General features: G+C 35.2%; 1 protein-coding gene across 3 annotated transcripts in view; it reads right to left on the reverse strand.

Annotated features, from left to right (window-relative positions):
• The window catches only part of RTN3 (reticulon 3), a 49,825-nt gene that overhangs the window by 30,009 nt on the left and 5,401 nt on the right, over positions 1 to 14,415 (reverse strand). For 2 of the 3 annotated variants that reach the window (XM_017655096.3, XM_073217622.1), the window contains exon 2: positions 6,611 to 6,667. The exons of the other annotated variant lie outside the window; for it this stretch is intronic. In XM_017655096.3, the coding sequence (XP_017510585.2) occupies positions 6,611 to 6,667 (57 nt within the window). The remainder of the gene's footprint in view (positions 1 to 6,610; positions 6,668 to 14,415) is intronic. 3 annotated transcript variants of the gene reach the window in all.

Here is a 14,415-nt window from a genome sequence, read left to right on the forward strand (position 1 = left end):
CAAATCTGGATTAAGGAAAACTGGGAACCACCCACTTCAAACAAGAATGGAATTTTGAGGTGAGCAAAACTGACTCCATCTCACAGGGAATGCCTATAGAGACTGAGATTTCAGATGATTCAAACTTGTCATCTTAAAGACAAGAGTGAACAAAATGAGTTAGTAATCATTCAATAAATATTTACTGAGTGCTTATCATGTGCCAGATATTGTTTTAGAAACTAGGTTAAAAGCAGTGAACAGAAAAAATCTTTTACTTTGTGGAGCTTACTATGCAGAGGGGGAGACTGAGAACAAGAAAAATCAGTAAGTAAAATGATGATGTGGTAGTGGACTTGATAAAATGAAAAAGAAAACAACCTACAATTAAAGAATGCACACATTACTGGAAAAAAGAAAAGCATGAATGCTTTGTTAGGACAAACTTGTCAGTTTTCCAAGACTTGTTTCTCTATCTTCCTTGAACTGTTAATACTCCAAAAGTTTGGAATTAGATATATAATAATCTGAGGTAAAACTAAAGATTAGTTTAGAAATCTCAGAACACCAAAAAATCCTGTACTAAATCCTGTAACTGCCTGACAGACTTCAAACATTTTACTAATGTGGCATGACTATTATATATACTAAAATAACCTTAATCATCCTCCTAATAATAATTCTGTGGCTTAATATTTGGGGTGGACAGTGTTTTCTGCTCGGGGGGCAAGCTCGGGGGGCAGAGTACCACACTGCATTCATTTCTCAGTTTGTGAGATGCAGGTGCTAGCGCTCATGATTGTCAAATCAAGCTTTCCCACACATAGCAAAGTAAGTTAGCATCCTTATCTGTGCTTTAATTTTAATTAACTGTTTAGAATTTCAGCAAATGAAAAGTTTCTTTGGCTAGTCGAAACCCTAACAAACTTGGACAGAGCTGACGTGTATCAAGACAATGGAAAAAATTGGGCTGGAAGTAAAGAGTTTATAAAGGAATGAAAACATTACATAGATAAAAAATCAGAATCTAGTAAGTCTTTCAGGATAGCTCCCATAAGCAAGGACTCTTCCAATTAATGAATATGGCACTTAATAGTGACTGGTGTTGTCCAACTCTGCAGCTGGCAAAATGGCAGAAAACTCCAGCGAGTTTGAAGGTTGTTAGTTTTTAAAGTACTATATACCATAAAACCGCCTGATGGAACAACTCTGGATTATTTTACATCTGAGAAAATATCCACTACCTTCCTTTTTTCAAAAGATTCAGTCCTCCACATGCACAAAAGACTTCCAACATTACTCAAAACAGATATCTGCCAAAACATCTCCTCATTATGAATATTTTCTGGATTAGTTATTCACCATAATGGGATTTAGTGTGCATCATCTAATAGATTTGTTAAAAAGGATATCAATATATGGTTAGAGGTGAAAAATGTCATAACCCATAATCATTGTGAGAATGTTCCCAAATTTATCCAGTACTGAGCTCCTTTTTTACCTTGTCTTCCTAAATTCCAAATATTTAGAAATCTCCATTTAAGTATACTATCTGAAATAAGACTAGGAAATTAAGTTGGCAGTCATATTCTAAATTTCTAGATCACTTACAAACCAAAGTCCCTACTAAAAGATACAAAATACTTTCATTACACCTATTAATTGTGTGGGCTTGACAAATTGCTTAATCTCATCTAAAAAATAGGGATACTAAAGCAACAAACCTGCTAAGTGTTGTGAGGATTAAGCAAGTTAATGCATGTGAAGTGCTTAGAACAGCACCTGGCACTTAGTAAATCCTCAATAAATGTCCCTAAACACCACATTCTCATTATAAACAAATAAGCAAAAACCTCTCCTGACAAAGGGACTTAAGACGTACCTCTTTTTGTTAAGGGAGGGGGAAAAAGGCATATTGTCAAATTATAACCACTTTCACCTAGTAGTTAATACAGGAAATTCTTATTCAGAGTTTTAGATCCATTCCCTCCTACCATTCACAAATAAAAGGAAGTAATTTAAAGAGCTTTTATCTATTTCAAAGTGTTGGGTGACTTCTGAATCAGCTATTACAAACAAAACGCCTGTGACATTCCAAAAATTGTGCTAGGTTCTAGGTGGATAAAGATATTTACAACAGTCCAATATATTAAAAATTCTAAGCCAAAGCTGAAAGAGAAAATATGCTTTTCCCGAACAAAATGTTTCAGCAAATGATCTTTATCATCAAGGTCAATCTACAACCAGCTGAAAAACTTAACATAGCACAGAAACAGCCTGTAGCACCATCTTTTACAGACCCTTTCAAGCTTCAGAGCAACCACTAATACTTTATCTCTGACTTACTGACTCAGAATTTCCAAAGGAGGATGAAGCATGGAAAATTACAAGCTGCCCAGGTAATGAACCTGGTTGGAGAACCACAGCTTTACTGCACTGTACTAAACTTAGAAGGGTGGAAAAATCAAGCTGTAATCCAGAACTCTAGTGCTGTAAAAATCCCACAGGAGATAAGACTGATGCTTTTCACTCTCACTCCTTGCCATAGATTACCTTTGTCCAGGAGCACAACTTATAGGTTATCAGGGGTGGTTCTTTTCTGCCTGCTTTAAATACTTGTGTATACTAATTTTAAAGTACAGTAAGTCAGAAAAAAAAGTACAGTAACTCAAAATTTTGACTGAAATAAGGCAAAAGTTCCATTTGACTAGGGAATCTAGTGTGGGAATTGAGGAAGAATTTTCCCTTTTCTGTGCACAGAACAAGGTGGGGAGTTAAAAAATGACACAATGACAAAACAACTTCTAAGTGAATACTGTGTAATCAAGGTTAATACATCTGAATTGAAAAAACCCTTCATATACTGTTTTTCCTTCAAAACATCTTCTGTTTACTTTGCTTATTCCCCAAACTGTCTTTCTGAAAAAGATTTGTTAGTTTATTCAAGTGTTTTCAACTTACTTACTGAAAACATGTGATCTAGAAACAAGCAATAATGAATGTTATATTCTGTATCGTTCTTCCTAAAGAGAATAGCTTAGAATTATGTTACAGATACGGTTTGATTACTTCCCCCCTCTCACTTAGGAAATTCTCTGCTTTTAATTAAAAGGATACCTGTAACATGGAAAAACCATACACATCAGTGAAGAAAAGGTGCCAGCCTGTAGTAGCCACTGTTACTTTGTCCACATACATACTATGCACACTCATACAATGCAGGCTTGAAATATTCAGGTATAGGTTTTCCTACACTTGAATTTTCTCATATTCACAAAACAGGAAGACAAATTATCGTGCAAAACAGTATCAGCAACTTTCAGCCACAGCATCAAAATAGGAAGTTAGCCAGCAGACACTTTGCAGCCAGATCCTAAATGAAAAGTCTCTTTTGTACAAAGAAAAATGTTTTGCTTTTGTTAAAAAAAAAGGCTGTAACTGGCAAACCTTTTTTTTCAATGCTTGCCCCAAAGTTCAGTGCTTAACTTCCTATTCCCGATGCGCACTCTATTACTCAAATGAATGCAAATGTTCATTACTGAGAATGTGCTTCCAATTCTACATGATGGATGGATCCATTCTTTACAATCCTATTTTCACCTACTTTTCTTCCAATATTTTCTAGTCTGCCTTCATTCTTATCAAAGATTTCAAAAGCAGAAACCAAATTTTGGTTTGATTATGAGTCTGATGGAGGGAACATATCTCCTAGATGACACTAAATTATATCACTAATAGTGATTATGTTTAAAATAATAATTTTTGCCTCTTCTCTCGTGATTTTAACATTAGCATTAAAAATGTCTAAGTCCTAAAATACAACTAATATACTTTATCATCTTTATTGTAGGCAGTGGTTATGAACATGGACTTTGGCATCCTAGGTCTGGGGCTCATTGTGGGACCCTGAGCAAGTTATTTTACCATTTTAAACGCTAGTTTCCTCAACTGGTAAAAGAGCTAGTACCTTTCCTCCATAAAATTGGCTGTGAGGATTAAATGGGATGATACACATAAAGTATTGAGCAAAGTAAAAGCTCAATAAAAATTAGCCACATATTGCATCTATAATACCTCTGTTAATATCTTTACAGTACAGGGAAAGTCATTAAAATACATTCCTCTGTTTCCAAACACTCAGGGATTAGGCTGAAATTTAATTCTGCTTGATGAGAAGAAAGGAATCAAAAAGGAAAAGATTTCACAGGAACTACTCAGGAGCACAATTTATTTTAAGAAGAAGTGATTATTCCATTGACATTGTCATCACAAATGTATTCAATAGATGTCAAAAAGCTTAAGTTGCTAGCTTAAGGAGCTGCATTATTTCAAGGTAGTACAATCTAGTAAGTACCACAAAATATCCTTTTGAAAAATTTCACTGTCTTTTCTTTACTCAGTCCAAATTAATGGCAGTTTTGGTACATGCTTCTCCTTGAAGCCCAGTAATAACTATGTATTTCAGGATTAAAAATGTCATTCTTAAATATGAAAACGTCCAACTTAATTATCCCTACATATTGCTTAATACGGCTTAGATATATAAAAGGCACACTTCTCCAAGGCTAAATGTAAATGGCTAAGGGATTTGGACGCCCGAGACAGATTTGTTAATTGGGTTAATGCCAGTGATAGACTCAGGTGCCTGTTGGTGGCAGCAGTCACTCTGAAAGGCCTGTGTTGGGCTGGACTGGTCCCAGCTATTCTCCCCAGGGGTTTTAATGCAGTTAACCAAGTGTACCAACATCCTCTTCCCTTGTTTTTATTAAGGCAGACTAGAAGCTACCAGTCTTGGCTACCCTAGAATACACCTAATTACTTGCCAAGGTGATCCCTCAAACAAAAGGCTGATCTTTGTCAATGAAGTAGAGCACCACCAATTGGGTTACTTTTCCATTATGTGTTTTTTGGCAGGAGAAGATGCTAGTAATGGAGGCTAGATTGGAACATGTCTTTACAATATCCTTTTAACAATGACACTATGCTGAATTTGCACTGGTCAAAATAACTCTGTAACAGGAAGAAGGACAAACCTATTTTCTTTTATAAACTCTCACACTCATGGTGAAACTGAGTCCTATTTAAATGTTCGTTTTTAATTAGAAAAATCCTTCTTATTTACCTTCATTCTACTTGAGTATATGTGTAATTTTTCCTAACAGGGATTAAAATAATTTTTTTAGGCTATGATATTTACCTTTGCAACATTCCATACATTATGTATGTTGTACTTGGATTGCACTGGTACACTATTTAGGATATTAATTACTCCCTTTTGTAAGTTATAACAATGAAGAATGTATTTTAAAAGATCTGAAATATTCACAATAGAAAATAATTGTTATATTTATACTATTATGTTATTACTACTTTATCTTCCAGAGTAGAATAAATGTTAATACCAATTTGCCTACATTATTAAATTCCTCATTAGGAAAAAAATCCTTAAAAATGTCAATCTGGTTTGATTCCAAATGCCAAGAATCACTTTGTAAATGTGAGTTATTTTCTAACATTCACAAAATATCTATCTTTTGATGTAAATAAGTTCATTTCAAAGGTCATGATTTGACCCACAAGATACCCAAATTCACAGGAGGCACATTATTAAAGGGTTGGAGGGTGGGAATCTAGTGTTATTAGTCTGAAGTAAAAGCAATATATTTTCTATCACTTAAAAGCAACAGATTATCATGTTTCCTATTAGATTAAACCCAGCAAAAATTTTGCTATGTTCACTTTATCTCACTGTGTTTTTACTCTTATTAAAGTCAAGGCCTTCCTAACAAACCAGCATCCAGACTTTGCACCTAGAGAATTCCACCTGGGACAACAAACTGCACAGGGCTTCTTAGACCTATTTAGCGCGTTTAATTACTTTTAAAATAAGGGCTTTCCATTGACCTATATTTGAGGTGAGTACAACAGCACAAATGAAACAGCACTTTATCATTAGTGCAAATCAATGAAGCATACAGCATTCTCTCTTCAGATTCTTGACAGTGCTACCTCCACAAACCTATAGCTATCACACTCTATTCTCTTCCTTACTGGTTGACAGATTAAAAAAACAAAAACAAAAAACAAAGCCACAGCTCAAACTCTAGGAAAACAAGCCTTGCTTGCCAAAAAATCAACTGACTTGTGCAATGTTCCTAGGCAATTTGGAACCAGCCTAACTCTTGGAACAAATCTGAGATAAATTCACACTAAAGTTCACACTAAAGTACTCTAGTTAGGTTGGTATATTAGTAGTGTAGTGGAAGCACACTTTTATACTACTTTTCCAAATCTACCACCTCTCCAAACAAGTTACATAGCCACAAATCAGTAAGTTAAATGTATCCTTAGGGCAGGTTGTTTTATATGCTCCAAATTCGGTGTGTTTTTAATTTTTAAGAAGAACTCAAAACAACCCCTACAGCTTGTGCTATGTTAAAGGGTCTACTGGGTTTTGTTCTATTAATCTTTAAGGGAAATCCACTGGAAACTGCTAAATAAGAAGGACTGGTTTGTGTTTTGTTTTTAAGGGCTTTGGAGGCAACAGAAAACTTGTGCCTCACATCCCCAGTTACAGCCTCTTTCTCAACATTTTTCTTTTATTAATGTACAAAAAAAAAAAAAGACTTGCCTTGTGAGGTCGAAAATAGAGATACAGGCTGAGAGGAAGAGGAAGAAACAAAGGAATCTGAAAGAAAATATACAGCATGAAAATGTGACAACCTCACACAGGAATTTTAACTTTCCCTTTATTTTTTTGGCCAAGCATCATAACCTCATTGGGTTTAAATAAGAGGGGAAAACCTAAATCTTCATTTCCAATTACTGTTTTCACTCACCTGGCAGCAAAACCTTATTTCATTTTTAAGATGCACTTCTGAAAGTTGACCAATTCAGTTTTTTTGGTCAAATATTCTCACCTTCAAAAGAAGAAAAGAGGAACCCCTAGCATTTTTAAACACGTATAACCTCAAGAAAGATGGTGCTCCCCTGAAAATTTATGTGGGTAAGGAAAAACAGGTATCTGAGTGCTAATTGTTACTTGCTTTTAGCCATTTTCAACCTGCATTCTGAGTTAGTTACTATTATGAACATTTCAACATACATAGTTGGCAAATAGGCAAAGCTGACTCTGCATTAAAAAAAAAAAATCACAATTAATCCACTGGGAAAACAGGACTATGTAAGAAATCTTCCATCTAAAATTATACTCCTCTAAATTTGGCAACATATATTAAAATTTTAAAGGCATATATACTTCCCCATCAGCCCCTGCACATATGCATTAACTTGGCAGTTATACTTCTGAGAATTTCACTTACAGATATATTTGCATACATGTACAAAGACATGTAATTGAGGACATTCATGAGCACTGGTTAAAAATACTAGGAATAATCTAAATGACCATCAAGAGAGCACTAGTTAGTTACGTGCAGACAAAGGAAAACTTGCTGCTATGAAAAAGAGTAAGGTAAAGCTATATATGGCACATTAAATTGAAAAAGCCAAGCGCAGAAGTGTATACACTGTGCACCCATTTGTTCACTGGGCAGCAAAAGGGACTGAGCTCTGGGGTGGGAAGGAGACTGGCTTTACTACAACCTTTCACCCTTAAAAAAAAATTTAAAAAACCCAATAATATAAATTACCTTTTCAGTAAAAATGGAAAAAATTTAATAGCACGTGAAAAACAAAATCCTCCAAAAATGCCCTAAATATATGGTCCTTACTTACTAATTCCTCTTTTACATGCAATTATATAAATGTTTCCACATTTATTTTAGAAATATATTCAAATTGTGGAGATTACATTCAAGGACTGGGCCATAGCTGTTATTGTTAAGTACTAATTTTAGAAAACTACTGAGTTAACAAATATGGAGCACATAAACACCAAGGCAGAATGTAGTGGACAACAGGCAGTAATTCAGTAACTCAAGACCAGAATTAAAAAATTCACTGCTTTTTAATCATTTTAAAAGGAGGCATCACATTTACTCCTATATGTGAAAAACAGTTCTCTTTTTCCTTTTTTAAGTAAGCATTTCTATTTCCCTAAAGTTTCCTGCTGATTCAGTCCTACATGCATTTACCTTCAACATTAAATCTCTGCCAACTTCTGAGTTTAAATAAAACTCAAAAACGAAACGCTAAGTAAGCTCAATGCCAAAAAAAAACACAACACATCCTATGAATTTGCCTTTTCACCTCCACCTACCACTCCTGCCTAATGGAAAATTTCAACATACAAATGTTTATGCATACCATCTATTCTGATATAGAACACAGATAACCAGTAACAGTTTGCAACAATATACACAAGGTCTAACTTACAAAACCACCTTGTATTCATATTCCATATTTATGCTACAGAGAACTGAACCCAGGAATGGGGATCTTAATTCTCAAAGGCTATTAACTCAAATAACTCAAACATGTTTCGGTAGCTAGGTCCAGGCACCATATTAGCACTGGTAATACAGAGATGAAGTTTAGAAGTTTTGCTCATAAGTAACTGAAAGAAATACAAGCGGAAACTGTATGTATGAGCTGTGGGAATGTAGGAGAGACAGTCAATAGAGTAAACTGCAGAAGACACAGTGAACTTGGTTTTAAAGGATTGTGAACAAGGTAGAGGAAGGCATTCCGGAGAGAAGGAACAACTGGCCAGATTACAGATGCCTTTAATATGTAATTAAATCTGGATTATACCCTATGTGCAATGAAGAGTCACTGAAAAGTTTCAGGTAAGGGACTGACAGTACCACGTTTGTTTTAAGAACTCTAGCAGCAGGGCAGAGCGCAGACTTAATCCAAAAGTTACTGCACAATTTTAGCAAGACATGAGGGCTTGAACTAAGGCAGCAAGGATGGGAATGAGGGAGATTTGACAAGACAATGGACAGGACTTGGAATCATTTAGATGCTGGAATTAACGTCTGGGGAGTTAACACTTGTGTGAGAATTGACAACACTGGGCTGAATGAATGTGCCCAGGGAGAATGAGAGAGATTTTACAGTGGAATCGTGAGATGAACCAATATTTAAAGAGGAACAAGAAAGAACCTCGAAGGAGACAGAAAGGAGTCAATATAGAGGGAAAACTGTGTCACTTGGAGAACTTTAGAGAATGATTGTTTAACAAAGTCAAAAGTCAATGAGTAATTGAGACTTTAAAATGGGTCACTGAAATTAAGTAATCAAATAACTTACCGTTATTGGCTCTATAGTTAGAGTGGTGATGGTGACAAAGGACAGACACTTAAGACTGAGGCGTGAATGGACCTTTAAAGAGCACTGATACCATGTACGGGAAGAGTGGATGTTACAGGGAAGGAGTAGAAACTGCGTAGCCGTTAGGGGGAGAGGTAAAACTAGAGGGAAAGATTTTTTAGAATGGAAATGACTTACTCATATTTGGGAAATGAAGGAAGGAGCAAGTAGAAGAAAGTCTGACGACACATAAAAAAACAAGTATTTGCTTAATAACATGGATAACTGAACCACTGTTTTGTACATGTGAAACCAACATTAAGATTGTGTATCAACAATATGTCAAAAAAAGAAAAATCTAAAGGAAAAAAAGGATTTGCAGGAACAAAGCCCAGGAAGTTACTTGAGATAAGGGATATAAAAGCCTGAGTGGACCTGCTGAAAAATCTAGTTCCAATAAATAGCCAGTCAGCTGTGCAACTGTAAGATTGTTCATCAGAAATAGTTGGGAGTTTTTAGGAAACTTAATTAAGGTCTGTTAGGGACCGACTAAATAAGTTTTGGTATATCCAGACCATGGTATACTATTCATTAAAAATTGTGGTGTAGATAAGAATTTATTGACACTAAAAGATATTCCTGATACACTGAATAAAAAACATTACAAAAGTAATTGAAATAATGTGACTCCATTTTGGTAAAAAACACAAATTCAAATTAATTATAACTAAAGAGATAATATTTAGTTATAGAGAGGGATTATGAGAATTAAATATATTTTTGCTTCTCTGTGTTTGAGATTTAGAAAACTATGAACATGTATTATTTCACAACAGAGCCTTTTTTAAAATTACAAAATGAAAGGATATATATGAAAATGTTAACTGGGTGGTCACTTATTAATTTTCTTTATATTTTTGGTTTCCGAATATTTCTATTATGAACATACATTTTTATTGTAACTCATAAAACATACCTATTTCCCCCATCTACATGGAATGGGTTAACTACCTTAGATGGGGAAAAGGATACCTAAAATGGGATCTCAAGCAGCTCTTTCAATAAAACTGTTTAGTGAATAATCTTATTAGTCTTCACACTACTGGATTTTTAATCCTTGTAATATTTTAAGCTGCAACAAACTGCCAAACCCACAAAGAAATATTCTGCCCCTTTGAAAACAGGGCTTCCATAACATAACTGTCCATCAACAGATGAATGGATAAAGAAGACATGGTACATATACACAATGGAATCTTATTCAGCCATAAAAAGGAAATCTTCCCATTTGCAATAACATGTATGGATCTAGAGGGTATTATGCTCAATGAAATAAACCGCGGGGGGGGGGGGAATACCAAATGATCTCACTTATTTATGGGGTATAAAAAAAGCAAAACAGAAGGAACAAAATAGCAGTAGACTCTTAGACCCCAAGAAGGGACTAGTGTTACCAAGGGGAGAGGACAGGGAGGTTTGGGGGAAGTGGGAAGGGGACAAAGGGGCACAACAATTCATAACCACAATATAAGTTGATCATGGGGATCAGTGATTCTGTAACATCTTACTACGTTGGTAGACAGTGACTGCACTAGAGGGCGTGAGGATTTAGTAATATGAGTAACTGTTGAACCACTGTGTTGTGTATCAGTGATACTCTAATTTAAAAAAAGAAGGGGGAGGTACTTCCATTTACTTACTGGGTCCTGAATATTTGTGATAGACACTGGGCTAAATATATATACACACACACACATGCATTAAATCAAATCCTTACTAACTTCATTCATGATAAAAAACCTGAAGTTTCTAGAGGTCAGAATCAAGATATAAATCCAAACTTTTTCTGAAAGTCTGCGCCTTTCTTTCTTTTTCTACCAGTCAGGTCACTTGTCCTTACATTGCTTGTCTGAAATGTATGTGCCACTTACTTGAGAATTTGTTAGTTAAGGGTATATTTTAAAATTCCATTATACCAGTAATATAAGACCCTATCTTTTATACCTTCTCTCCAGCAGCATACTGAGTGGGTGAGAAGTACAAAAATTGAGCCAAAATAGCAAAAAGGCACACTAGCGCAGGTTTTCAAATTTGGGTCAAGCCTGTGCTAGATGTGTTATTAGGGGGAGAGGAAGAGAGAAGCTTCGGATTGGACAAGAGATTCAAGTTTTGATTTACACCCAGAGAAAATACAGCAAATAAATATAATTGTATTAATTTTCTAACCCCCAGTAAAAGTACCAATTCAATGAAATCTTCATTTTGGTGATGACTCTCCTTAACACCAGCAGAATACAGGCTGTATTTTTAGAGAAGCAAGCTACTTTCTGGAAAAACTTTGTAGAATGACTTATTTAACCCCACCCTTTTCTTCTGTATTAGTTTCTATAAACCACTAAAGCATCTTCCAATAATAAGGAAAAATAAAGTGTTTGAACTTTTATCTAAAATTAACATAATGAAAATTAGAAACTCATCAGCTCTTTTAAACATCTATTCTAACATTAATATTTTAATATTAGGACATGATTTTTTATCATTTATAGCTTTCCTTTTTGCTTTATAACTAAGGCAATTAAAAAGCTGGCAGTCCTTCCACTATTTCTCATGACCTCAATTCTTGAGGGCAACCTTTATCATACCATTAGAAGCTGCTAAAATGAGGCAATTAATGTCCCCTCCCCCATCAGAGCTCCAGGGACAGGCAGATTAACACCCCCACACACACCCTCCCCAGATTTTATTCCATTTATTTATTTTTCTTATCTTTTTGGGTTGGTTAGCACCTCCATTGCATTACTGAATTAATGCATTGCATTAGTGAAAGTGGACCTCCTTGCTTCTCCCAAAGCAATTTCTATTTCATGATTAAGGCTTTTTTTGTTTTTAACTTTATTTTAGTATAATTTTAGACCTACAGGAAAGGTGCAAAGATAGTACAGAGTATTACTTTATATCCAGCACTCAAGTTTCTTTCATTGCCATGTTATATTAGAATGATGGTACATTTGTCACAACAAACTAATATTGATAAATTACTAATTACTAAACCCCATCCATACTTCATCTAGATTTTATTAATTTTTCCCTGAGGCCCTTTTTTGTTCCAAGATCCCATCCAGGATACCACATCACATTTTGTCATGTCTCCTTTTGCCTCTTTTAAACTTTGACAATTTCTCAGACTTTCCTTGCTTTTGATGATTCTGACAGTTTTGAGGAGTATTGGTCAGATTTTACAGAGTGTCTCTCAATTTGAGTTTGTCTCATGTTTTCCTCATGTTCAGACTGGAGTTGTGGGTTTTGGGAAGATTACTACATATCCTGTCATGGGAACATACTATCAATATGGCCTGTCACTGATGGTGTTAACATTGGTCCCCTGGCTGACGCAGAGTGGGCCAGGTTTCTCCACAGCGGTTAACTACTCTCCAACCTTCTATAACGTACTCTTTAGAGGCAAGTCACTAAACACTTCCCACATTTAAGGAGTAGGGAGAATCTACATAAACTTGCAGGCTGATTTTTATTTACTTATTTGGAGCTAACATAACTACTGCAAAACCAGAACAATTGATGAAGTTTTGGTTCTCTGGAACCAATAAACCAACGTAAGGTCTAATATCTAGTTAAATAAATTTATTTGCTGTTGGAAATTAATTCCAACTTTAGGATTAAGGACCATCTTACATGTCCCTCTATCTTTCATAAGGCACAGAATGACCCCATGGTACATGGCACAGAATATGGAGGCCTGAATATTATAGAGGCTTAAGAAATGTTTAGTAAGAAACTACAAGAGATTTTTAAATTGTTTTTTCAAAAATAGACTCTGAGAAGTGACTGGACATTAGTCCTACAAATGCAGTAGTTACTAGAGCAGTAGTTCCCTCTACTGTAAGTGAAGATGCTCACTCTTCTGTTATAACACTAAAAAGAGTTGGAAAGCTTTCTTTTCACATTTATGAAGTAAAAGTATATGCAATCAATGAGGAAAACAAGCAGAACTCCTGCTGCAAAAGAAACAAAAAACTGAAAATCTGAAACAAAAGGGACTGTAAATATGAAGTTGGTTACAAATATTTTAATAACCCAACTTCTAAAATAGTACTACATTTAGATGAATGGATAAAGAAAATGTGGTACATATACACAATGGAATATTATTCAGCCATAAGAGAAAAACAAATCCTACCATTTGCAACAACATGGATGGAGCTAGAGGGTATTATGCTCAGTGAAATAAGCCAGGCAGAGAGAGACAAGTACCAAATGATTTCATTCATATGTGGAGTATAAGAACAAAAGAAAACTGAGGGAACAAAACAGCAGCAGAAGCACAGAACCCAAGAATGGACTAATAGTTACCAAAGGGAAAGGGACTGGGAAGGACAGGTGGGAAGGGAGGGATAAGGGCTGGAAAAAAAGGGGGTATTACGATTAGCATGTATAGTGTGGAGGGGGCACGGGGAGGGCTGTGCAACACAGAGAAGACAAGTAGTGATTTTACAACATCTTACTATGTTGATGGACAGTGACTGTGAATGGGGATGTGGGGGGACTTGGTGAAGGGGGGAGCCTAGTAAACATAATGTCCTTCATATAATTGTAGATTAATGATACCAAAATAAAATTTAAAAAATAAATAAAATAAAATAAAATAAAATAGTACTACATTTACTTGCAGAACTGTCTTCTTACCCTTCTTGAACAATGTTCAAGATGTATCAAATCGAAAAATCGAACTCTTAGATTTTGTTAGGAGTAAGATGGAAATTAAACTTATTTTAACATATTTTAAAAAATCCTGGCACATCCGACTAACCTACCACTGAGTCCTTATTGAAAGTGGTGTCTTTCTTATAAACCAAAATGTGGCATTCAAGTGGTTATAAAAAGATACTTTTCTGGATTAAAGCCATTAGCAGAAAATACCCAGAGTCCAGAAGTAAAAGTAGCCAATCTTAAAAGTAATACAACACAGTAGTAAAGAAGCCAATCTTAAACATCTTAAGATATATTTATTACAAATATAATTGCACAGCTGTGTTATACTAAGTACCACTTTAAAATGATGCCTTTCATGTTATGTGAATTGTATCTCAATTAAAAAAAGAACAAATGAACTAGCAAAGGCGACAGGAGGAGCAGCCAGTGAGTGTGTGGTGTCATGGAAGACTAATGTAGTATTGCAAGAAGGAGGAAGTGATTAATTTACCA

Source organism: Manis javanica, chromosome 11, assembly GCF_040802235.1.
Source record: "Manis javanica isolate MJ-LG chromosome 11, MJ_LKY, whole genome shotgun sequence".
Lineage (NCBI taxonomy): Eukaryota > Metazoa > Chordata > Mammalia > Pholidota > Manidae > Manis > Manis javanica.